General features: G+C 42.2%; 1 protein-coding gene across 3 annotated transcripts in view; it reads left to right on the forward strand.

Annotated features, from left to right (window-relative positions):
* The window catches only part of FAM149A (family with sequence similarity 149 member A), a 45546-nt gene extending 24721 nt beyond the window's left edge, over positions 1-20825 (forward strand). For all 3 annotated transcript variants that reach the window (XM_048226380.2, XM_044387624.3, XM_026508641.4), the window contains 13 exons: positions 2101-2211; positions 2466-2604; positions 4444-4586; positions 6312-6437; positions 7089-7259; positions 7855-8045; positions 9260-9414; positions 12792-12901; positions 13629-13838; positions 17156-17276; positions 18131-18259; positions 18346-18424; positions 20613-20825. In XM_048226380.2, coding sequence (XP_048082337.1) covers positions 2101-2211; positions 2466-2604; positions 4444-4586; positions 6312-6437; positions 7089-7259; positions 7855-8045; positions 9260-9414; positions 12792-12901; positions 13629-13838; positions 17156-17276; positions 18131-18259; positions 18346-18424; positions 20613-20686 — 1759 coding nt within the window. In that variant the 3' untranslated portion in view covers positions 20687-20825. The remainder of the gene's footprint in view (positions 1-2100; positions 2212-2465; positions 2605-4443; positions 4587-6311; positions 6438-7088; positions 7260-7854; positions 8046-9259; positions 9415-12791; positions 12902-13628; positions 13839-17155; positions 17277-18130; positions 18260-18345; positions 18425-20612) is intronic.
* Positions 20826-25591: the final 4766 nt, after the last annotated feature.

Consider the following 25591-nt stretch of genomic DNA (forward strand, 5'->3'; position numbering starts at 1 on the left):
CGAACATTGAGCATCTCTGTGTGACAGGCATTCTTTTAAGTCAGGTCTCACAACTGTAGGAAAACGTTGACGGTATTGTCTCTGTGTTACAGGTGCGTGTATGGGGTCCAGGAGAGGAGAAGCAACTTGGAGTGCATAGCCTGTCAGGGGCAGAGCAGGATTCTAACCAACCTTTGTTATTCTCATGCAGATTATTGCCTTAAGATTTTATTTATTTATTTGCCAGAGAGAGAGGGAGCACAAGTAGGCAGAGCGGCAGACAGAGGGAGAGGGAGAAGCAGACCCCTGCTGAGCAGGGAGCCAGATGCAGGACTTGATCCCAGGACCCCGAGATCATGACCTGAGTTGAAGGCCGGTGCTTAAGCGACTGAGCCCCCCAGGCGCCCCTCTTATACAGATTACTGCGAAGGAACATATTTTATTTTAATTCACCACCCTGAGGTTCCAAATTATCTCCCAGTAAGAAGCAGGTTAACTCATATGCTAGCATATATTTCTTAATGCTCAAAGCAACTCTTTTTGATGTAATTTTTAGTTGAATGTCCCTTTTTTATCATAAGTATTTTTGTTTATTTAAAGAGCTATTGAGTCGCATGGAAATGATAAGTAATTGGTGGTTTTGCAGCAAGTGAACAAGGCCAAGGTAAAGCCATTTATTAGCATAAAAGCTTGTCCTGTATTCTTTTCTCTTAGCACCTTTATCCTCAGAACTGCTCGATTGTACTTAAGACATGTGAGCAATAAGGAGGGAAAAATATGCAATTCTGTTCTTTTCTCATACAAGACATATGTATGGAAGGCAGAGGCTCTTCCTAACCTCTGTAGTAATGAACTTGGTTTTCAAATTCCATTTGTTGTGGAGTACTATAGGGACATAACTAAGGGCAGAATTTATTCCCTGTATTAATATTTTTTAAAACTCCACTTATGTTCAGAAATACAGATGCTGGGGGTGCCTGGGTGGCACAGCGGTTAAGCGTCTGCCTTCCGGTCAGGGCGTGATCCCGGCGTTATGGGATCGAGCCCCACATCGGGCTCTTCCACTATGAGCCTGCTTCTTCCTCTCCCACTCCCCCTGCTGTGTTCCCTCTCTCGCTGGCTGTGTCTATCTCTGTCGAATAAATAAATAAAATCTTTAAAAAAAAAATACAGATGCTGTAAATTAGGCACCATTTTAATTGATGACATAGCAAACTTTTTTAAACAAATGTTCCTGTGGTATCCCTGTTAGAAATATTGAAAGTTGACATTTTTTTCCCCAAATCACGACCATATCTTCAGTTAATATAAAATATGTGTAATTTATATGGGAAAATATTATTTCCACAAAAAATTACAAGATGTTTACTGTTAAACATTAGGAAGCTACTTTGACAAAGAGGGAAGGAAATGTTTTAAGAGGTTCATTGAAAGGGCATTTTAATGATTAACACTAACTTTCCTACACCAGTCAGGCTCAGTAACTTATTTAAAGTTTAGAGATTTCTTCTGCGTTAGTTTTCCATTAATTTTAATATTTTAAAACTCTCTAGACATCAGGCTACAAACCAAACAACGGCGCCAAATTAAAATGAATTATTGTTTATGTACATCAGTCATTATTTCAATTCTTCATGTGTTTAGTGATTAAAGAGCATTTAATATTTAATATATTTCAGAATTACTACAGAATTATCGATTTTTTTTCCAGGAAGGCTGGTTGCTTTTGTAATCACAAGGGCACTGGTCACTGGTTAAAGGACAAGTGGGACCTGAAATCCAGCTCATGTTGCATTTGCCTCAGAGTGACTCTGTGTCTGCCCAGAGTTTTGGGCAACTTTTACGAGTCTGGCTAAAGTCACAAAAAGTTGTTTTTTTGGTGTTTTGTTTTGTTTTGTTTAACTAAAGGGGCATGTAGGTTCATGGCAACCTTGTTCTAAGAAAAATAAGAATGGTAAGGTCCCAGGCCTCAGTTTCCTGAGGGTATATATTGTGTGTGTGTGTTTAGGGGGAGCATGGTAAGAGGAGAGGAGCAACTTTATGCAGAAGGACGTTTTAAAAGTTTTCATGAATAAAACTATGACATTAGAGATACTTTTCATATTTTATTTTATTTTTCAGGAGAGGACTGTTGGAAGGATCTGGAAAGCGAAGTTTGGCTGTGAAAAGCAAAGATCCTTTACCTACACATTTTACAAGCAATGTGCAGAAAGCCATTGATAAATACACCTGGTAAGAATGAACGTGGTGCATGCTTCTGATTGCAGAATCAAAACATGCCCATAATGAATATAGGAAGCGAAATCAGTGATTGGCCATGCATTTCTAAGAGTTAAAAAAAAAATTTCATTTTTAGTCTAATGAAATGTTACATTGCATAAATGTTTTAAAGTCAGTTTTAAAATCAGCTCAGAGAAGCAAAACCACTTCTAGTTTAATCTCTTCCCAGGAAATGGTCTTTATGTGGCTTATGTTTGTCTCTGCAGTGATTCTGGGTCGTCATTTCGGTCAAGTGGCAGCCCCACGCCGGCCGGCGCCCGCAACTCTTGGTCTGGGTCTGGGACACAGAGTTCTACCACTGGCTTATCAACTGAGAGGAGCTCCATTTACTCTTGGAGAGATGACGTATGTCTCAGCCTCTTTTGTATAATTCCGTGATTACAATTTATAATGAAGTATTGTTTTCTTACTTTGCAATAATCCTTTTACCAATTATGAAAGCATTACCTATTACACACATACACATACAACCCTATGAACGTGTTTATGTGTCACACCATGGAAAAACTTAAAAATATAGGAAATTTCCCCCCGATATTCTAAATCAGATCTCTTACTTTCACCTCTCACCCTAGCAGAAGCTGCTAACTTCAACCCTTTTTCTGTTCTCTGTGGGAGTGGAATTCTTCGCTGTGTGGACCTGAGTCTCCAGCTCAGGTTTTTGGAGGACATACTGCCAGCTGCTGTCTCCTGCCTCTTTATCCTCTCAAGTGCCCCTGAGAATAAGGACCCAGCCTTTTGTGAAGCCCTTGTGGCTGCATAAGGACCTCCGTCACCTCTGACTCTTGCTCTTTTTTGTTGTGTGTTCTGGTTTCTTTGCTGTCTTGAAAGCAGCTCGCCCCTTGGAAGGCACACGTGGGTCCACTTCCTTGGGTGGGGCCAGCAGTGTAATAGCTGGGCTCCTCACAGCAGCGGGAGGGGCACTGGAAGGAGTCCGCTCCAAACCACTCAGGCCTTTCCCAGCAAGATGGGCCGGGCTCACCTGTGATAAGCAGCCCCCACCCTCCCTCCCCTGCGTCTGCAGGTGGGAAGAAGGAGGAGGACCCTTGCTTTGTATGGTCTCAATTCTGCGATTCCTCCAGTACACGTTTTTATGTAATTCTCCAGGGAGATTCTTGTGCTTCCATTTATAGAACTGAGATGACTTCAGGCCCTACAATTGCTTTTCATTTAAAAACCTTAACTTTTTTGATAGGTAATATTTGCAAAAAGCAACAAAAGCCAAAAGAGAGAACATCGAAAGCAAGCCCTTTTACTCACCTCAACCACCTGGTCCCCTCCCCAGAGGCAAATAATATTAGTTTATTATTAGTTTTTACCCAATTTGCATCACAAAAGAGATCATTCAGCTCCCCTACTGTCTGGGAATCTGGTTTAGTATCAGTTCAAGGGAAGATGCAAAACAAATATTGAGTCTCGTTCTACGCAAATCAGTGCAGTTTGACCATCTCAATCAGGTCGAGCAACCTGAATGTGCACCTTGTTGCTCTGAGCGGTGGGTGAGATTTTAGGTTCACACAGCCCTAAAAGAAAGATAGCCAGGGGGCGCCTGGGTGGCGCAGTCGTTAAGCGTCTGCCTTCGGCTCAGGGCGTGATCCCAGCGTTATGGGATCGAGCGCCACATCAAGCTCCTCTGCTATGAGCCTGCTTCTTCCTCTCCCTGCCCCTGCTTGTGTTCCCTCAAATTTAACAAATAAAAGTGAAGGGAAAAAAAAAAAAAAGAAAGATAGCCAGGGCTCTTCATTAAAAGAAGGCAAATGGCCCTTCGCATAAAGGTCATTTTCCTTTTCAGTCATAGCATCAGAAGAAAATCTAGCCGGTATGTGGCAGCTGTGCTTGGCTGTGTCACGCTCAGCCATCTGAGGGACTTGTGTCCGTGTACATATATGTGCGTATATACATACAGATACGTAGGTGTGTGTACATGTGAGTGTATCAATGTCCGTCAATATGCATATATACCTGTGTAAAATTCCAAATAAGTCTCATAACGCATGTGGTAGAAATGATCGCTATTTAACAGCGAGGGTCACTGGTATGTCTGAGTGCAAAGTCCACATTCTTGTTATCATGCCGTAGTTTTTCCTATATAACAGGCACTTTAAATTTGTACGTGTTAATGACTAGGAAGGCTGTGTTTGTACAGCTTGTCGTCTTGTAACTAAATGTGCATTTCCATTTTAGGAGTTTGACAAAGCCAACGCACAGAAAGTCCAGCAGCTGTTCTGGGAGGTGGAGGAAATGTTATTTGAAGGGAAAGTAAGCCCTCAGACTCAGAATCTAGTGGCCGAATGCAGTGAGTGGGCAAGAAGATCCCTCCATCTGAGGTAGGGAAGTTGTTCGTAGTAACTCTCCGAAATGGATTCTGGAACCACCCACTCCTGGCCTGTTTAATACAGTTACTATATTTTGACTGAAAGCGATTGTCCTGTCAAAAAATGTATCCAGAACACGTCTTTACTAAGAAAGCACAGCCTTCGAAATGGTGCCTGAGGAAATATTGGGACATTCCAGATACTCAAGTGCGTCTTGCCTTGTGAGAAGCAAACTAGCTCACGTTCAGGAAGGCATTACATACGTAACACACTCTGGAGTGGTAGGAGTGATCCTTTAGCTGAATGTGAGCAACAGGTCCGTCGTCAGAGCTGAGGACAGTACTCGGGGTTGGGGTGGGGGAGGAACAGAAACAGAGTAATTATTTGCCGAATGATTGGATAGATAAATCTTCCTAACTAACCAAGATTCCTTAAGTAGGAAGGATCACTAATTTTTTTAAAATCTCCCTGAAATTTTAATTTAATTAATTATTATTTTTTTAAATTTTTTTTTAAAGATTTTATTTATTTATTTGACAGAGAGACAGCCAGCGAGAGAGGGAACACAGGCATGGGGAGTGGGAGAGGAAGAAGCAGGCTCCCAGCAGAGCAGGGAGCCTAATGCGGGTCTTGATCCCAGGCCTCGATCCCACGCCCTGAGCCAAAGGCAGAAGCTTAACGACTGAACCACCCAGGCGCCCCTAATTATCATTATTTTTAAATTTATCCTTTTTCAGTAGACTCTATGCCCAGTGCAGAGCCCAAAGTGGGTCTTGAACTCAGGACTCTGAGATCAAGACCTGAGCTGAAATCAAGAGTCGGATGCTTAACTGATCCAGGCGCTCCCCAGGATCGTTTGTTTTTTAATATCAAAGTTGGAGAATATAGATTGGGTCTGAAGGAAAGCTTTTCTTCTTTCAGTGATTCAACCAAACCCACTTAGGAGAAAAATCCATCTCTGTTATCAGAATTCTCTCTGTATTACATCTGGGGAGAATAGATTAGAGCACTCATGCAAATGTAGATGGATTTTCTGGTTACCTCCACTAGGTAACTTAAAAAAAAAACCTCAACTAAGTAGACTTTAAATCTTTCTATTCAGCCCTTCGTAAGCCCTCTGTCTTGAAGAGTTTAATACGTCCAACCGCTATGAATTGTGGATGCTCACTTTTCTAGGCATGGGGCACTTACCGAAAAGCCAGGAGCTCACACCTGCTCCTGGCCCTCTTGTCTTATGTAGTTAAGATAAAAATGAAGGAGGGGAGGGTGGGAAAAGAAAAGACTGCAAGGAACGTAAGCCAGGCATATATATTTGTAGACTTTTAGTCATTATGTAGATATTAGTTCACAGTTTCAGAGAGCTCCTGTGTGCCCAGCATTACTCTACCTGTCTGAACCTAATACACGTTATCTCTAAACCACTCACCAGTCCTCCAGGTAACTATTGTTGTGTCTCGAGTACAAACAGCAAACAGATGAAATCAGTGGCTTAGAGGGCCTGAGAACTTTGCCTCAGATCTCTTCGTCAGTAGCAAGAACAGTGTGTCCCGCTCCCTCAAAGCCCGTGCTTTCTCTTCGACACCATTGTGCTTCTCACGTACCAGTATTTCCTTTATCACTTCATACACATGCCTTCAAAATACTGTGTCATCTGACTTTCAACATTGCAAAGCATTTTTCCTTTTTCCAATAAAGAATTCTTAGTAAGTTCCTTTTTTCCCTTGTTCTACCTTGCAGAGTATTAGGAAGACAGCTCATCGTGCCAACTGATGAAGGGTTCCAACATTTCCAGGGCAGCGAGCCTCGTTCCGTGGTCCACAAACCCTTCTCAGATGCCTGTGGACACAACCACAACAGCAGACAGTAGGTTCCTATAAGTTGCTTTTGAAAGTATTTTTAATTTCATTTTAGTTATACTTTTTTCAGGTCTGTCTTAGCCATGAGCCTCGGCTCCACTGATTGGAAACTTAGACTTCAGTGAAGGGCAGGTAGAGAGCGTTTTTTCTCCCAAGATGTTTCTGATTCTAGATTGATGATGATGATGGTGATGGAGAGTGTGTATAATACAGATAACAAGGAAGTTAACTCTTGAACTTTTGTTTCAAAGACTCTGAAAGGCTGGGCTACATGCAAAATCAAAAACTGACCCATGTGATGGATCCTAAGCTCCAACTCAATAGCAGAAGAAATAAAGTTCTGTGCCATTTTCTCCTGATAAGTCCCTCTATGCCAGTCACGCGTATTTGGGACTGTGCCATGACATTATTTTATATCAGCAAAGGGGATGCAAACTCATAGAGTAATTTTAGCATTTAAGAGGCCGTTAAAATTTTTAGTGATGCTTGTGTTAAAATGTTGCTTTTAAGGATATGATTTTATCAAATGTAATAGGCAATTTTTTTTTTGTCTGGGATTCTATACTTGATGGATAATTTAAAGACTCGCCAAAATCTTGCAAGCATTATATTCTTGACATTCTACAAACTCTCACGGAGGATCTGCTTCTCCCCATAGGTTGTGCGTCTCTGGCTCTCAAATACTCCCCGAGGTGTGCTCACCCCCTGCCCTGCCAGGCCCCGGAGGCCCAGGGGTTGCTGGCCTAACGGCAGGCTCACCCCAGGAAGAAGAGGTATATGACGTGGATGGAAAGATTGAAGAATATTTTGCTTTTGACAGAAAAGAAGAGTAAGTAGGATTTATTTGACATTGACTTAGTGTAATAATATTAATTTACTTGGCATTTATTTTGGTTATATGCTCATTTAGTGTTTTCTATATTTTTCACTTGCCCAAAAGATTTTCCATTCTTTTGAGAATAATATACTCCCTAAAGCTTTAAATCCCTAGCAGCATATGTCTGTGCTAGATCAGTGCTTCCCAGCCCCTGCTTTGTTTTTTGGCAACATGGCACAGCTAGAAAACAAGAATCGTGTTCAGCATGCTGGTGAAAGTGGACAAGGCTCCTAGTGGCCTTCATTCCCTGAGGACTCCAGGCTGCCCTTCTGGAGGGCAAAGGGAAGGCCCAGTCTCTGCACTAAATACAGACTTGAATTGGTTCTTCGATAAAAGCTACAAATATTGAATAATAAAAAGTTGCCTGTGATTGAAAATGGGTACATCAAAAAGTAACAATGTGCTTTTTTAAAAAGAATGTTATGTTTATACATGCATAATGTACATGTGTGTGCATATTAGAGAGAGAGCCAGGTAAATAGACGATAGCAGTATTTTAACTTTAACCATTGATACTTTTAGTAATTACAGTGGGTTCTGTTCTTAGTGATGATGGGTGTCTTGAACAAAAATCAGCTCACCGCCATAGGATGTGGCGGAAACACGGACTTCCTCCCGTTTCTCCTCATGACTGTATCAAAGACGCGGTGGCCGCAGAAGTGTTTGATCACGTCTGGACAAGTGTGGTAGAGACATTGGAAGAGCTGATTAGAAAAAATTGGGAAGTTACACTCACAGGTACTTATTTGTAGCATTTGGTCCTAATGGAAAGAAAAAAAGACCCCTGTTACTCAGTTTTGTGTCTCCAGCCAGCTTGGCCACAACCTAGGATGTGGTCGAGTGAGAAGGGAAGCAGGTTTTCTCCCCTTATTCACGAGTGATCTTCAATCCCTTCAGAAAGGACATTATTATTTTTTGAGTCATAAAAATAGTATATATGTACTTTGGAACAATGACATAAAAATACACAAGAAAGAAGCTTAAAGTCACTTTAAAAAAATCTCTAATAATAGGTTAACTTCTCTAATAATGGGAGATTGGTTTTTTAATTGTTTATGACGTTATTTGTAAAGCAAAACAGAAACAGATAATTTAATAATCACTTCATTTAACCTTATAAAATGTTCTCTTAACTACTTGAAATTGAGAAGAAACAAATCTTAGAAATGTCCGTGGTAGACCTTAATGGCTAATATTATGGAATCAATTTGTACAATAGGGTACTGCTCATGTTAATTTTTTTTTTTTTAAGATTTTATTTATTTATTCGACAGAGATAGAGACAGCCAGAGAGAGAGAATACAAGCAGGGGGAGTGGGAGAGGAAGAAGCAGGCTCATAGCAGAAGAGCCTGATGTGGGGCTCGATCCCATATCGCCGGGATCACGCCCTGAGCCGAAGGCAGACGCTTAACCGCTCTGCCACCCAGGCGCCTCTGCTCATGTTAATTTAAATATATATTTTTTCCAACCAAAGGGATTAGTTGGGATATTGTAAAATACCAAGAATTTTTCTTGCCCCAGTGTATAATCCCTAGTTTTCTACCTACCACTGGAATGATAAGCATGTGTGTATGGAAAGCGTCACGTCAGCAAATGGCTCTGTGGGGTCTCTGCTCTGTGCGGGGTTCAGTGGCCATAGCAGAATGACGGTATCTCAAAAACAGAGATTCCCATTGAACAGTGAATTTTTTTTTTTAAAGATTTTATTTATTTACTTGAGAGAGAGAGAGCACAAGCAGGGGGAGCAGCAGGCAGAGGGAGAAGCAGACTCCCCACTGGACAAGGAGCCCGATGCAGGACTCATTCCCAGGACTCTGGGGTCGTGACCCGAGCCGAAGGCAGCTGCTTAACCAGCTGAGCCACCCAGGTGTCCCAGAACAGTGAATTTTAAGTATATATATTCGATAACATGTTTCCTAATAATATTGATTTTTTTTTTTGGTTGACACAGAAGGAAAGAAACAGAAAGAAAAATTGAAAGCAGCTGAGAATAAACCTGCACTGATACTCATTTCCCGTATTAACGCTGATGCACCAAGCGTTCCCCCGTCCAGAGGCTCTGAGGCCCGAAGCGTGTCCCTGGCTCCTCATCTTAATCCACCACAGGCAGGTGCTTTTCTGCTAGTGTCTCTCTTTCTTTCAGTATTTTTATCTCTGGCCTGTTTGTCAACATATATTCTATTATTGAGTATTTGATTCTGTTTGTCAATTAGACGAAAATTTAAAAATAACCTCTTCATGGAGTAGTAGCATCACCGTATTCTGCAATAGAGTAGGGACACTCAGATCTGAGACTTTCCACCTGCTTGGAGCTGTAGAGCCGTTTCCATATTTTTAAAGAGAAAAAAATGCGTTTCCCGCACATTTCTAGCCAGTTAGAAGGTTACAGATGTGTTCCTGTCTTCCTACCAAAATGATAAAAAAATAATAAGTCAATGAGAGTATGTTGGGTTCATTCAACATTTATTGAGTTTGCATTAAGTGCACTGTGTTATGTGTTTTTTGTTTTGTTTTGTTTTTTGGTTTTTTTTTTAAAGATTTTATTTATTTATTTAACAGAGATAGCCAGCGAGAGAGGGAACACAAGCAGGGGGAGTGGGAGAGGAAGAAGCAGGCTCATAGTGGAGGAGCCTGATGTGGGGCTTGATCCCATAACGCCGGGATCACGCCCTGAGCCGAAGGCAGGCGCTTAACCGCTGTGCCACCCAGGCGCCCCACTGTGTTAGGTGTTTTGAGGAGATACATAGATGAACAAAGCATGGTCCCCGATCTGTAAAAGGAAAAGCATAACACAAATCACATACGATGCACTGTGTGAGCCATGTGCCAGACGAGGCCTCAGGAGAATAAAGGAGAGAACGATTCATCTTGACTAGGGCTTGAGTCTTGATCTTTTAGGCTGGAGGTGAAAATTGAGCAGAAACATGAAGAAATGAGTAGGACTTGCATGGGTAGGAAGTCTGTGTGGGTCATTTCAAGCCAAGCAGAGGCATGGAGGAATGAAGAGCGGTGTATTTGGAGAACTAGGATTGGGCAGAGTGGGGTTAGAGGCGAGGATGCTGGGACCAGCAGGGACATTGTACCAAGATGAGGGCAATGAGAGTCAGGAACCGAGGGGGGGGATTATGTGGGACATGTTGTTCAACTTTTCTAATGTTGAGTTTCCTTTATCTAGAGAATGATGTCCAAGGTAGTGTTGTGAGGACAGAATCATGTAAATAGGTGAGAGCTCCGAACACAGAACCTGGTTCATGCTAAGCACTCAATACATTTTTCTCAAATTGCTTCCTTAGTCAAAGATCTGGTGGCGGGTGAGGCTGAAAGCCGAGCTCCTTCATGGGAGACCTTCAGTAGTGCTAAGGAGCTTAGACTTTATGTTTTGCACAGCTCCTCTTGTGGGGGGAACAGAGAAAAAAGATAGGACAGGATTCCTGGTCTTGATGTACATGCAGTTTAGCTGGAGGGAGACAAGCCACGCCAAACTCTAGGTCCCCGCACGCAACATGAGGCAGTCAGCAGATGGTAGAGTGGATGAGAGTTTGAGCTGTAGGACTCTACCAGTATAGGGTCCCGCGTCACAATCTATTAGCTCTGTGATCGTGCACCAGTCCCTCAAAGCCTTCGTCTCATTATCTATGGGGTCTGTGAGTCAGGAAGCCGTGAGAAGTAAAGGAAATAAGGCATGTAGTGCAACATGTAGTGTAGAGAAGGCAGTCAGTAGACACTAGCTTGCGTCACAGCCAGATGCGAATCGTATGTTATATCCCACCATAGCCCAGCCCAGCCTATGTCGAAATTTGATGTTCTTTAGCTCATAAATGCCATGGGATTCAGAGGAAAAGTAGCATCCCTCCATAAGGTAGAGTGATCCGTGAACTGAATCCTAAATGGTAGGTAAGATTTAGTAAGGCTGAAAGGAAACGGGAAGATCTTCAAGGCAGAGGCAGGAGCACGCACCGAGCTAGAAGCACATAAATGGGTGATCTTCGCAAGATTGGGAGAACACAGAAGAGTGTGTGAGGTCCTAGGAGGCAGAAGTTTAAAATAGGAATGTCTCATAGGATTGTTGTACTCTGTAGCGTAAGGGCTTTACAGTAAGCCTTCTTTGCTTTTGCTGTTCAAAACAAACTTTCAGAACTGCTACCATTTATTGTATTTTTTGGTCTTTTGAAACTGCTCAGGCAGGTTCAATAGTGTTTCCCACTTTGCATATTCAATATGCAGCACGAATCACATAAAAATGGGCACCTGGTGACAACATGGAAAAGAATCCTTAAGCATTAGGCAATATAAGTAAATTTGAGAAATATGGAAATTTTTAAGTCTAAAGGGTTTTCTACAAATATTTTCTTTTTATAACTTTTAATGGGTTTTGAAAATGTTTTTTACAGCTAATTTGTTGTTTTCACTTGGATCAATGTTAAAGGAAAATGAATGGACAACAAAGTTGAAAGTAAAAATGAAATATTATTAGAGCCTGTTTTGAAATAGTCAGAGCATCCTAACGGTAATTACAACAGGTCTTAATTTATTCCTCTAACTTCTTTTTAAATATTCAACATCGGGAAAATGTGATTGTAGTTGCTACATCTATTCTCAAACTAGAATACAATTCTAGTTTCAGAAGTCCTGTTTCCCTGAATCTAAATGTTGTTTTCCGTCCTAGTTGGTGGTATCATGGGACCAGATAGGGAATTCATGATTATTTACCCTCACTTCATGCTTCCACCAGTGTTATCTAATTTAATTCTCATACAAAGTATGTATCATTATCCTCAATTTAAAGATTAGGAAATTAAGACTCCAAGAACAAAGTAATCTTTCCAAGACCATCTACCAGGAAGCGGTTAGAACGGGGATTCAAATGTAAGCCTTCAAGATCTGGGGTTCGGGTTTCTTCCCAGGCTATTGTGTGGCTCCCAGGGCAGCTGATGGGGCCAGCTTGCAAAGAACAGGGTAGAAGAAGGGACCCGAAGCAACAGCACAATTAGGAGTTGGGGTACCCTTTCTTTGCTTCTCCGGATTCTGTCTCTACCTCCCTCCCCCTGGCGTGCCTGGAGGCTGGTGCACGCTGGCTGTACGGTGGGCTCCCTTGCCCTGCAGCTCTCAGAGCTCAGAGCAGGGGAAGAGTATGGCAGGACTTTGTTTACTCCTGGGCTCTCAGCCATCTCAGTGATTGGTGGCATTTCCCCAAGCAGCTACCCTGTCCACAGCCCAGAAACTTTTCCTCCACTTCCTGCTGCTCCAGGCCTGCCTGTGGTAATGTGTCCCTACTGTTACGTTGTTATATTGCCTGGGGGGAATTAAGCCAGTCCTTGTTAATTTCTCTTCCCACATCTTTACAAAATATCATTCGTGTTACATTTTTCCCTCAAATTAGCCAGTTGGAGTGAGCCATTTGTTTCCCACTGACTCCTGACAGGCACCAGTAATCATAATAGCACTGGTTGCTTTTTAATTTGTATTGTTTTTACCTTTCTCAGATTCATCGCTTCTCCAACAATTTTTATAATGATTTGAGTGGTGTGATGACAATTCAAGCAAAGCCACTGCAGCAGAGACCCACCTATTTTGCAGATAGAACGCAAACACAGTACGTATAGGAAATAATGACCCCGCCTCTTCTGTATGCTGGACACACTTGCACAATGAAGACTGCAAGGATGTGGGGTAACGAGCATCCTGGTTAACCCCATACATGCTAGGTGCACCTGAACCCGTTCCAGGAAGGAGACAGCCACGCGTGAGAATAAAAACACACTGTCCTAATATCAACCACGAGATGATCACCGTTCGGTTAGGGCAGATAGATAAGGGGAAGAGAGCTGTGAATTCTCAAACTTGTGAGCTAAACTGTAGGATTACAATCAGTGACAACTTTAGATTCCCGAACCGCCCCGCCCCGCCCCGCCGTGGAAGATTCTTGGTTGAAACAGAAATCGGGGGCGCCTGGGTGGCACAGCGGTTAAAGCGTCTGCCTTCGGCTCAGGGCGTGATCCCGGCGTTCCGGGTTCGAGCCCCACGTCAGGCTCCTCCTCTATGAGCCTGCTTCTTCCTCTCCCACTCCCCCTGCTTGTGTTCCCTCTCTCACTGGCTGTCTCTATCTCTGTCAAATAAATAAATAAAAAATCTTAAAAAAAAAAAAAGAAAGAAACAGAAATCGAATTGGAAATGATAGCCTCTCTATTCATTCAGCTGATACTTAGGATTATCTTCCTGAGCAGACACTGTTCTAGGCGATGCCCAGTAATGGACACATGTGTCTGCGCCCTGTTCTCTGACACTTACATCTGAGTAATCAGCTTGACTTCCACCCCCAGGAATGAGCAAGAGGACAGATCGTTGGGGGCAGGGCCTGGCACCCTTTCTCTGGCACGGCACCGCCTCGCACGAACGTCCGATGCCCGCATACTGCACACTTGTGAGAGGAGAACACCTGCGTACACGAGGCTGCCTTCCCTGACTTCAGACTCACAGAGGATGAAAACCCCCAATGTGTACAGCGATGAAGTTCTTAGGGGAACAAAACTGTAAGTCCTGTCTCTCTCACAGAGGACGGAGACGCTTGCCGGTTAGGGCTTATGGATTCATGTGCAGGAAGCATCCTCTGTCAGACTTTATGTGGCCACTTCCCAAGTAGTTCATGAGTTTGAATATCGCACACGAGTTGGGTTCCAGTAGTCGAGCTGGCTGCGTGCTGGCGTGTAAAGTCAGGCAGGGTACCCATAGCCGTGCAGCAAAACGCAGCTGCGATGGGGAGGTGCTCTTGGCTGGGTATTCAGTGGCCTCATCTGTAAAGCTAATAGTTAGCTAATGCTTTCAAATTACGTAATTAATTCTTTCTCATTATGGGGTTCAAAAATATTAATGTGCATAAAATACTATACCGATAAAAGGGACATATATAACTATTAGTTTTTTGTTTGTTTCAAATATTTAAATTCTAGTTAGTTAACACGTAGTGTGATATTGGTTTCAGAAGTAGTATAACTGTTAGTTTTTATTTACCTCTAAGGCTGTGTTTTGCTCCACGTGCAGAGTTTCAGAAAAGCTTTTGACCTTAGGGTCAACTTCAGATCATTGCCTTGCTAGAAGGGACTTTGTCCCCTCCTTTGCTGCAGAACTACGAAGGAGCAATCCAGCTTTCTCACTAATAAGGGCCGGGGTTTATTGGGTGCATTCTGTTACCAGCACCAGCTAAAGGAGTCACATTTATTATCTTATTTATTCCCCGCCACAAATCTTTTGAGTTGGTCCTCGTAGTATCCCAGACCCAGGGTGAGGAGACAGAGGCTGAGAGAAGTAGCACCACCTGCCAAAGATGATCCCAGGAGGGAGAGGCAGAGCTGGGACTCCCCACAGTGCTGTCAGCTTTGGGGACCACCTCCCGGAGCCCTGGGGCCACCCGCCTCCTGGGGTGAGGGAGCCCCTGTTTAAGGGGCTGCCCTAGGCTCCCCCTTGCAGGGGTGGGAGGCACGAGCAGCCACCAGGGCTTAACAAGGAACTGGATATTTCGGGATGCATTCCACAGTGCCAGGCCACATTTGGTTTTTTGATGGGTCACTGTTTCTTTCACAGTCTGGAACTGATATTCCCAGTGTTATTTGGGGTACTCGGGTTATCGGAGCAGTCTGCTCTGGCCGTTCTTCCAAGAGCTTCCCCCTCCTCCGTTCTCACTGTGGCCGCCTGGGACCCCTCAGCCCCTGCCAGTGTGGCTAGCAACTCACTGGCCCTCTCCTCCTCCTCCTCCCAGCCCACCTGGGCTCCACCGTCAGGCTTTCGTCCCAAACCTTTTCTATTTTCTATTGAAATAAGTCAGATGCCTCCAACGGTCCATTCCCTTCATGTTCTGGCCCCTCCCTGTCTGTAGACCTGTGTTTTTCAACTTTTTTGTTGTAACTGCCATACTAAGGAGCCCTTTTAGACTAGTTTTCCTAATTCCTCCCCCACCCGTGGAATTTTAATGCCACAAATATACTGCACAGTCTAGGTACTGTTCTTTATATCTGTGTTTTATGCATAAAAAGAACAAGGGGTTTTTGGGGGGGGGTTCTTTTTCGGTCCCAACAACAACTAATGTTTGCCCCTTGGGGTCAATGTCGCCATCTTGGATTCTGCATACCTGTATCTTCCCGTTACTTCTCCTCACCCACCTTGACCAGGGGCAGCCTTATCATTTCTCTGACCCACAAACAGACCAGCTGTGCGTGGTCTGACTTCCATGATTTTGTTCATGCTCTTTCACTTTTATTAAAATAACATTTTTTTTAACTATCAAAGTACGACAAGTTCTCTGTGGAATATTAGAACAATACCAAAAATATGAGTAGGTATCAAAGACCCTCTGTATGCCCAACACATAGAAATATAAAAATGATAACTTGGTAAGTTTACCACCAATTTTGTCTGTGGTTATGTTTCTTCTTTTCTCTTCTTTCCTGCATCTTTTCTCGAATACTATATTATTCTACTATTGTAGCACTTTTTCATATGATTTTTTCACTTGATGTTATTCATATTTTCCATGTTGTTAAACATTTCTGAAAGCGTGACTTTAATGACTAGAAAATAACAAATGGGTATGTGATAATCTAGTATTTCCCATCATGGAAACTTTTCATTCCTTCTGTATTTTCACTCTTATAATGTACAGTGAATATCATTTTATATAAATCTTTTTTAAAGTTTTATTAAATTCCAGCTAGTTAACCTACAGTGTAGTATTAGTTTTGGGTGTACAATATCATTTTATATAAATCTTAGTAAGGAAGACTTTAAATTGTGTCCTGGTAGTACAGTCCTAGAAGTAAAGCTACTAGATCAAAGGTTATGGATATTTTTAAGACTCTCGAAATATTTTTCCAAAGTTGTTCCCAGAATGGTTCTAACAATTTATAATCCCACTGGCAGGACACAAGACTCCTTCCTTACAGTGTCTAAACTATGGGTAGTATATGTATTTTAAAACATCATAGGTCAAAAGGTCATATTTTAATTTTCATAAGTTTATCATTCATGAATAAATGAATTAGAATCTTATTCTAGAATATCCATCTTTATTCTTGTACATGAACCAGACAATGTTTCAATGTCGGCATCTGGTAGGGAATGTCTGTTGTCATTATTCTTCTTTTATTGACATTTCCTCCCCTTTCCTGACAAACTTTATGATCTGATTGTCAAATTCAAAAACGAAAAGTACATTGAACCTCATAGCCTTAAATCTATTAAAAATGTAGGGATAACTAACTGACATTGTCACAGTAGTTAGTTTTCCCATCAAAGGACATATTTTAGGGCACCTGGGTGGCTCAGTCAAGCGTCTGCCTTTGGCTCAGGTCATGATCTGGGGTCCTGGGATCGAGCCCCGCATCAGGCTCCCTGCTCAGTGGGGAGCCTGCTTCTCCCTCTGCCCCTCCCCCAGCTCATGCTCCCTCTCTCTTTCTCTCTCTCTCAAATAAGTGAATAACATTTTTTAAAAAGGACATATTTTGCCCCTCCTTTTAATGACCTTACATAAAGTTTTATAGTTTTCCTCATCGAGGCTCTGCACCTTTGTAATTAATTTTATACTTCATTGATCACTCCAGTCCCTGAATTTCTACTTCTCTTTAGAATCTTTCACTGTGGCCTTTTGTTACCTAAACTGATTGCATTGTTGTCTAATTCCTCCGTGGCTTTTCATCGTGTGTTCAGGAACCTGTAAGCACATTAAGGGGAGGAACTAGCTCTTGCTCCGTGCGTGTCCTGCGAGGCGCTGGGCAGCCGAGCAGAGGGGCAGCTTCGGGGTGAGGTCCGGCCCCCTCTGTCTGCACTGGCAGCTCAGTCCACGTTGCTGTGTTCACAGGCAAACTGGCGTGGACCGTGTGTCCTCCCCACCGGTTCCGGCCTCCCGGAGCAGGTTACCCCCCATAGGCTCAGAGCTGGGTGAGCAGAATACAGCAGTTCCTGCATCTCGACCTGTTTCTGTAAGTGCACCATGTACACTGTCTACTGGAAAACAGACAAATAAGCAGAATATAATTTTGGCCCTTCCCAACGAGCTCAGGGACATCAGATGTCTCCATAGCTGCTTCCTGAAAGGAACTGGCCAGCAACACGGGACAGGAGGTGGGAGAGTTAATGCACCGTTTCGTGAACTACAAACATGGTCTGAACTCAGTCAGCAAGTCCAGGTGTCACGGAACATGTGATAGTCAGGATGACAGAGGGGAGGAAGGGCATGGAGGTCAGGTCAGGAGACGGGGAGATCTGTGTTTGAAACCCACCACGCAAACTCTGACTGGGCAGACGTTACTCTCCTTGCGCCTTCATTTTCGCACTCGTACAGGGCCAGAGTGATTCCGTCCTCAAAGAATTGTTGTAAGGGTGAAATGAATGTAAAGATGGTCACGGATGCCTGCATAAAGCTAGAACCGTTTCTCGAGAGACAGGGGTTGCAGAGTGGTGATGAGTTGCACAGTTAGCATGTTGTGGCTTAGTCAAGTCATAAAAGGAGGCAAACATCGCATTAAAAAAAAAAGTCTGATGCTTCACAAATGCAAAATTACATGGCTATTATAATTTAATAGTAAGAATTTTAGGTGGTTAAGGTTTTGAATCCATGTTTATCTATGGGGACACTACCATTTTATCAGGTTATATAATAAAATTACGTGATTAAAATATATATTGGTATTTATGTTCGATGGACCTTATACCTTGCAGCATCTAAATAAAAGTTTCAAATTAGCGAGTGAATGATTGAGCACATAGAGATCTTCTTTTACCTTTTTAAAGAATTGCATTTACCTTAAACCAGAACATATTATCTTCCATCCAGTACAGAGGGAAGCATCCACAAAACCGCGTGCTAAGCGCGATTCCTGACAGTTTAGAGCGATCGCCTCTTCGAGAAAGATCTCTGACGATAGAACACTTTTCAAGACCCAGCACCACCCATGCATTTCGCGTAGGTTGCCTGTTAACCATAAACGTGATATTTAAAAGTGTCTGAAGCAATAAAACTCATCCCTCGTTTTATTTTTCTTCCAACAGTTAGATACTCCTCGAAAAGGTTCATTGACACTGATGGAATTTGCTGGCCACACTTGGACAGGTCAGAGTTTCTTCACAGGTCAGTTTTCCCCACAAATAAATAAAATGATGTAATATGTGAGGTTTCAAGTTCTGGAAAGAGAATTAAGGATTATCTGCCTTAACAGGACTATTTTGACCCCATAGGAGGAAATACCAAGTGTTTGTCCTCTGGCCAGTCACAGTCTCTACAAAGAGCAAAACTGCAAAGATAAGCATTTACCTGCTGTTCGGTGTAAAGGGGGGAAATGCCCAAACGATCTTCATTAAATTGGGGCCTCACTCTCAGGAAAAGGAACATTCTGTCTCATGAGTCTTACGAGAAATCAGTGTCTCTCTCTGCAGAACAGTTTTCATATTTTCCACGAAACCCTACTCTTAGCTCTGTGAATATCTAATTTAAAAAATACTTCATAAAATTAATACAAATATTCTAATTATTTTTTATAATGGAGGGTTTTACAGATAAATACTTATTTTTACCCCAGTAGCTATTTGGAGGGTAAAGTTTCTAGTCTGAATTTAGGCCAATGATGTTTTAGTTTTCAAAACTGTTGCCAGCATTTTTGTTTAAGGAGGCAACATAGTGTGGTCATGGTTTGTGCCCCCCTGGAATGAAATGCCTGCTTTCCATCCTGCTCACCGAGCTCTCTTAGCAGAGCCTCAACCCCTCTGGGCCTCAGTTTTCTCTTTAATTATAGGCTGGGTGGATAAAACCATCATTGAGAAAACGTATGCAAAGGACCTAGCTAGATTCCAGGCATCTATTGTTTGTTCAAAAATTATGAATAATTTGTATTATAGATAATCTGAAACATAAAAGATAATTTGCTGTTCTAAGGCAAATGCTATAATTTAAAAATAAATCTCGAAAAATGGAAGCATTGGGACAACATCGCAATTTTATCACTGTTTACACCAGCCCTTCCGTGGTTCTGTAGTGTAGGGCTGTCCAAGATTCTTAAGCCCTTTACAATTTTTCTCCTGTGCAAATAGCCCTGAGCTGCTCGCCTTCCTGTTGCTTCTCCGTATATTCCCTGGCAGCCTCGCTCTCACTGTCAGTGACCGTAGTGCTTTCTCTGAAAGGCAGCCACGCCCTGTTATCAAGTTATTGCTCTGACCTGTAGATGGTGGGAGGAAAGTAAGCATCAAAGTGTGTTTATTAATAAATAACAGCGTGCCAAGTGCTCGCTCTGGGCCAGGTTCCGTGCGGAGCCCAGCATTCAAACACCAAGGACGCTTTGGTCTGTGCCTCAAGGAGCACTCAGTGTAGCGGGGAAGATGGAAGGGACCACGAGAGAGGTGTGAGCAGGACCACCAGCTGGATATGCAGATGGGTAAACGGACAGAGAGGCTTCCCACAGGAGCCATGCGCCATGCCACGCGGGGTGAGCGTCCCGTGGCACGAGAGAGAGAGGGAGGGAGAGAGAGAGATTCCATGGATGGCCAGGAGACCGCGGTGCTGGAAGAGAGAGCTCGCGGAATTCTGATGATTCCGTTCTGGCGATGTTGACCGCAGCGTGCTAGATGGAGCTACTGGTTTGTTGGGCACGCAGGGTTAGAGGTCCGGAGAGGGAACTGGGCTCTGAATTTGTTTTAAATCTGCACACTTAATTTCCCCCATTACTGTCAGTATATTCTCTTACCAATAATTTTGTGACTATCGTTATAGATGGTCAGAAGCCTTTTTCATTTCTATAGGAGTAACTGAGGGTACATGACAGAGATATTCCTCTATTTCTAAGCATTTATTTTCTTTCCCTCTGACAAGCAGGCGTGTAATCTCGTTCTTAACCTTTGCTTCCAGGTCAGAAAGCAGCAGCTATTAACTTATCGATGTTTGTTCTGTGGAAGAAAAAAAAGAAAAAAGAAGCTGTGGGAAGGATCTCTTCAGGCAGCTGACATTGTTTCTGCCCCCATGAAGTAGTAGGGCCGCCAGAGCTAACCACTCAACTTCCTGGACCTTAGGGATCCACCTCTGGGTAGAAAGTTCTAGCACACCCACCAGCTCTGGGAGGACAAGGGCCAGCATCCAGGCTTAGTGGAGGGGGAGCCCCCCTCCTCCCCCTCAGGACCCCAAATGGTAGTTTTTGCATATTTCCTGGTTTATGTAAAAGTGACATGAAAATGTATTTTTTCTTTTTTAAAAATACCATCTGCATGGAATCCTTTTGTGAGCTGGAAATATTAATATTTTAATGAGAGTTACTTTTTGATTGGTGTTTCAGGTTCACAATATCCGCCTAAATCTTTTCAAAGGACAACTCTGACTACAAGAAGGAGATTCCAAGTGGCATCTTGATGGACCTTGAACTTCAAAGCCTCAGCATACCATTTACCACTTGAAAAATGGAAGAACAAGTATTATACTATGTATGTCTGACAGTGAAATGTGAGCCTGTCTGAGAGAAATGCAAACAAATAAACAACTTAATTTTGAACATTTGCATTGCAAAGAGAATACAAGTCAAATTCACCAACGTTCTTTACTGGAAGCATTCCAATAACGGTTCTTTAGGCTTTGCTCAGAAGAATCTGATTTGTGTTTATCACCCATCATTTTATCAATTATACACAGACACACACATAATTAGTGTATGTATTCGCACACTACTTAACAACGTGAGAGGTTATTATCTAGGACTATGCCGTTTTGTAACGTGTGTCTTGACATGTGTTTTGTGTCTCATTTTGTCTGATCCATCAAAACCCTGGTCGCTAGTAGATACCACTCCCTTCTCTAGCAAGCAGCAAAGCCATCTTTGGTACAGTAAGATGATCCTAGCCGTTGTGCGGACGTTCTTATACCTTTTTTAAAAAAGTGCTTTAGTCATGAGCCTCTTTGAGGAATGTCAGGGGTTCTCTCCTGAGCCAGTTTTGTTTTACTAGTTTTCATGCTCAAACTCAGTTTATTCAAAAGTAGCCCAAACGTAGTGATTTTTAAAGCTGAATATAAACATAATTAAAATATATTGCGCATGGTTTCCTCTTTGTTGTCCACAGGTGAAGGTGTTCACCACTGGAGGGAAGGCTTCAGCAGCCTCTTCCTTGTTTGATCACAGTGTGACCTTTGCTCAGATGTCACCTTTGCCAGAAAGCACTTCCGATCCCTCTGTCTTAAGCAGTGGGTCTCTCCTCTCCTTCCGCTTGCCAAGGAGAGGTGATCAGTTGGAGACCAGGCTCTGGGGCCATTTTCTTTTGCTCCCCCTCCCCATGGTTTTCCTTTATAGTGACTTGTATCCTTAGGCTCGCTTTCAGATTCTCAGGTCTCAAATCACCATAATTTATTTTTTTCTATCACATACTTCTATTTTATCAATCTATTTTGTATTAATCCAAAGTGAAACTTTATCTATCATCTATCATCATATAAATGTATAGTAAATTATTTTCAGACGCATTTCTGGTTGTAAGAAAAGAAGATCTTGGCCTATTTATAGATGTCTGAAATTAAAAAGTACATTGGGACTGGAATTAGTGTTGTCCTTGATCACGCAGAGACAGAACAAATATGGTGCTAGAGTCTCCTTGCCCCTGACTGATCCTTTCTTCCTTACATTCCTGACTCATTTCTTAGAGTAACAGAGCATCTTAGGGAGTGGATGGGTGTCCACAGCTCTGTAACTCTAGGTAACATTTTTAATGCTTAGTTACCCACACAAACTGGAGAATTTCGAGAATTTTCTAAACTCTCCCTCAACATAAGCTATAGACACTTTCAAGAGAAAATATCGGTCTTAATTTAGCAGCCCCCAAATATGAGGAATTACTCCACATGGGAGTAGTCTGGAGTCCCAGTTTCTAAGGGCCTCTAGTTTGGTTTGTCTGGTCCCTAATTACGGCTAACTGTACCCTTTCTATCCACCTTGCTCTTACAGAACCGCTCAGGCTAATTTCTATCAGTTTCCAGGAGCCATGCATCCCCTTCCCTAATCAGCGCAGACTTCTTAGAAGGAAAATGACTGGTATGCATTCTAAACTACCATTAAGGTAGAGTATCCGAGATAAATTAGTTTCTCATGCAGAACCACTGAATATATTTCACGGTAGCTTAACTTTATGTGGCTTCTGAGTTTTGTAAATGAGAATCTATTATTTTTATATATAGATAAAAATTCTTTCAATAATAGAACCCAGTGAAGCCATCCTGATTCACACCTTCTGAACATTTTCAATAGGAGGATAAAGTACAATTTTGGAAATAACAGAGACTTGGCTCTGCCACTGACTTTAAAAAGACTTGCTTATAGCATGTATTTTTACACCTGTATTAAAGATAACATTTTATTTATAGGTTAAGTGAAATTTAGAGGTTAGTAAATAATGCTTATGTCAAGGATGGTGCTTTTTCAACTGATTAGGGAAAAACTGGGGCAGTGTTTTCATAATCTACCTTGATAAATGAGTTTTAGAATTTCTCTGTAAAAAATTGAAAAAGACAAATTGAATAACTCCTGAGATCACTTTTTAAATGAAGACTAATGATTACGTTTACTGAAATGTCTGTTAATTCATCCAAAACCAAGGAAGGAATGAATTTTAAAATAATTTTAAAATAATGTAAAAACAGAGGCACCTGGGTGGCTCAGTCAGTTAAGCATCTGCCTTCAGCTCAGGTCATGATCCCAGGGTCCTGCGATGGAGTTCCGCGGGCTCCTTGCTCAGTGGGGAGTCTGCTTCTCCCTCTGCTTGCCACTCCCCTTGCTTGTGCCCCCCCCCACAAGTAAATAAATAAAATCTTTTTTAAAAAATAAAATAAAATAATATAAAAACATGTAAAATACCATAGAAAACTGCTAAATTTTATAAATTTAATAGCAACAGAAGTATCCATACTGATGTTATTCTGAACTAGAATGGAATTTCTATGCTGGGTAAGAGGTATATTTTTATAATGTCATAAAACATGTGGGCATTATATTTTTATTGTCCCTGCCTCATTATGACCACAGATCATTATTCAGGAATTTTAGCTCTTTAATTTTTAATAAAAGTATTGAAAGAATTTTCAAGACTTCATTACACTCATAAAACTTCTTTCCAATCCCAATTTTTATATAATTGGTGTACCTCTCCAGTTTCTAATACATGGGTTATTCACTCATTTATTTCTAACTGCATAGCAGACTTTTCCCAGTGAATTAAAAATACATAACCATACATGTTCTCATTTATGAATACCCCAATTTAAGCTTTTTTCCCCCAGGCAATGACATTCCTGTGTGATAATCATGGATTTATTATTTCATCAAATAGTCATAAAGCACCTTCTTTGTGTAAGATTCTGTTCTAATCACTGGACTGAACAAGACAGAGTCCAAAGTCTTTGCTCTAATAGAACTTAGATTCTAGCAGAGGAGAACGATTATAGACAAATCGATACAAACATAATGCAAGGTCAAGTAGCAATAGTGCTGTGAAGAAACATACAAAGGGGTGAGGTAACAGTGGAAAGAGCTGCAACTTTAGATAAAATGGTCAGGAAAGGCTTTATTGCAGAGGTAATATTTGAGCAAAGGCTCAAAGATGGGGAAAAGAAGCACGTATATATGAAAAAACATTCTAGACAGAGGAAAAAACACACAGATCTGAAACAGGGGCATTCCTGGAGATTTGAGGAACAGGTGTGGGACATGGCATGGAATTAACAAGGGGGTATATAATAGGAGATGAGACCAGTGATGTAATTGGAGGCGAAGGGTTAAGATCCTTTTCGACCTTAGAAATGGTGAATTATCTGAATAGGAAGCCCCCGGAGAATTTTCAGGAGGAGTGATGTAATCTGACCCCAGAGGATGTTCAGGATCAGGTGATAGTGGTACAGCTGGTGAGCAGTCAAGGGATTTCGGACATGTTTTGAAATTTGAGCCAATATGATTTGCTGTTGCATTGGATGGGGAGTGCGATGAAAAGGAATTAAGATTGACTCCTAGGCTTTGGCTTAACATTAGGGAGCATGCTGGGACAGGCATGTCACATTTGAGATGCCTATTAGAGGGGCGCCTGGGTGGCTCAGTCCGTTAAGCGTCTGCCTTCAGCTCAGGTCATGATCTCGGGGTCCTGGAAGCAAGTCCCGCATCGGGCTCCCTCCTCCGTGGGGAGTCTGCTTCTCCCTCTCCCTCTACCCCCTCACTCCCGGCTCATGCTCTCTTTCTCAAATGACTAAATAAAATCTTTAAAAAAAAACAAAACAAAACAGAGCAAGAAAGATGCCTATTAGATGCCTAAATAGGGATGTTGAGACATTTGGTTAACTGCACCTGGGGCTTAGAGAAGAAGTACAGACTGGAGGGATACAGTTGACAACTGTCAACATCTGGATGGTATTTCAGTGCTGAAATGGGTGGGATAACCAAGACACTTAGTGTAGACATGCAGGGAAAACAAGAGTTCTGGGCCCTAGGCCTCCTAACATCTAGAGGAACGGGATGTGAAGAGAAACTAGAAAAGCTGACTGAGAAGGAATGACTGGTGAGGGAGAACAAACAGTAAAGAACGTGGAATGCTCAAAGTCAACTGGGGGGGAAAGCTTTCCGAGGAGGTGACAAGGACTCAAATACATTGAATGCTGTTGACAAGGGCCGAGAAATGACTTAAAGATTTAGCCACAGGGAAGATCCTGGTGATGTTGACAAGGTCTGTGTTAGTGGAATGGACAAGGCCTGATTGCAGAGGGTTCAGGAGAGAATATGACGAGAGGAATTGAAGCCAACAGGCATGGCCAGTCTTTTGAGGGATTTTTCTGTCAAGGGGAGCAGAGGAATGGATCTAAAGGGAGATGCGGACTCAATCCTTCAGAAGAGAAAGAAAATAAAAACCATGAGATACACTTGAAGAGATTTAAAAAATACATTTTCTTAAGGTCGTAACGTGATTAAACAATAAAGAAGTGAGTGAAAGACAAAAAGATAAAAGACAACTCACAGTGTAAGTTCTTCTCCATTTCTACTCCACAGAATTGATCACTCTTCTTCTTTCCAGACATGAGTCTAGCTGCAGAGAAAGGAACTTTTTCTCCCAAAGATGACATGACATTATATATTCAGTTCTGCAACTTGTTTCATTATTAGTTTTCTACTTAGTGTTTCATGAGCCTCTTTCCACGTTGGTACTTACAGATGACTTAAAAAAAAAAAAGAAGTCAGGGGCGCCTGGGTGGCACAGCGGTTAAGCGTCTGCCTGCGGCTCAGGGCGTGATCCCGGCGTT

This window comes from Ursus arctos, unplaced genomic scaffold (genome assembly GCF_023065955.2).
Source record: "Ursus arctos isolate Adak ecotype North America unplaced genomic scaffold, UrsArc2.0 scaffold_27, whole genome shotgun sequence".
Classification (NCBI taxonomy): domain Eukaryota; kingdom Metazoa; phylum Chordata; class Mammalia; order Carnivora; family Ursidae; genus Ursus; species Ursus arctos.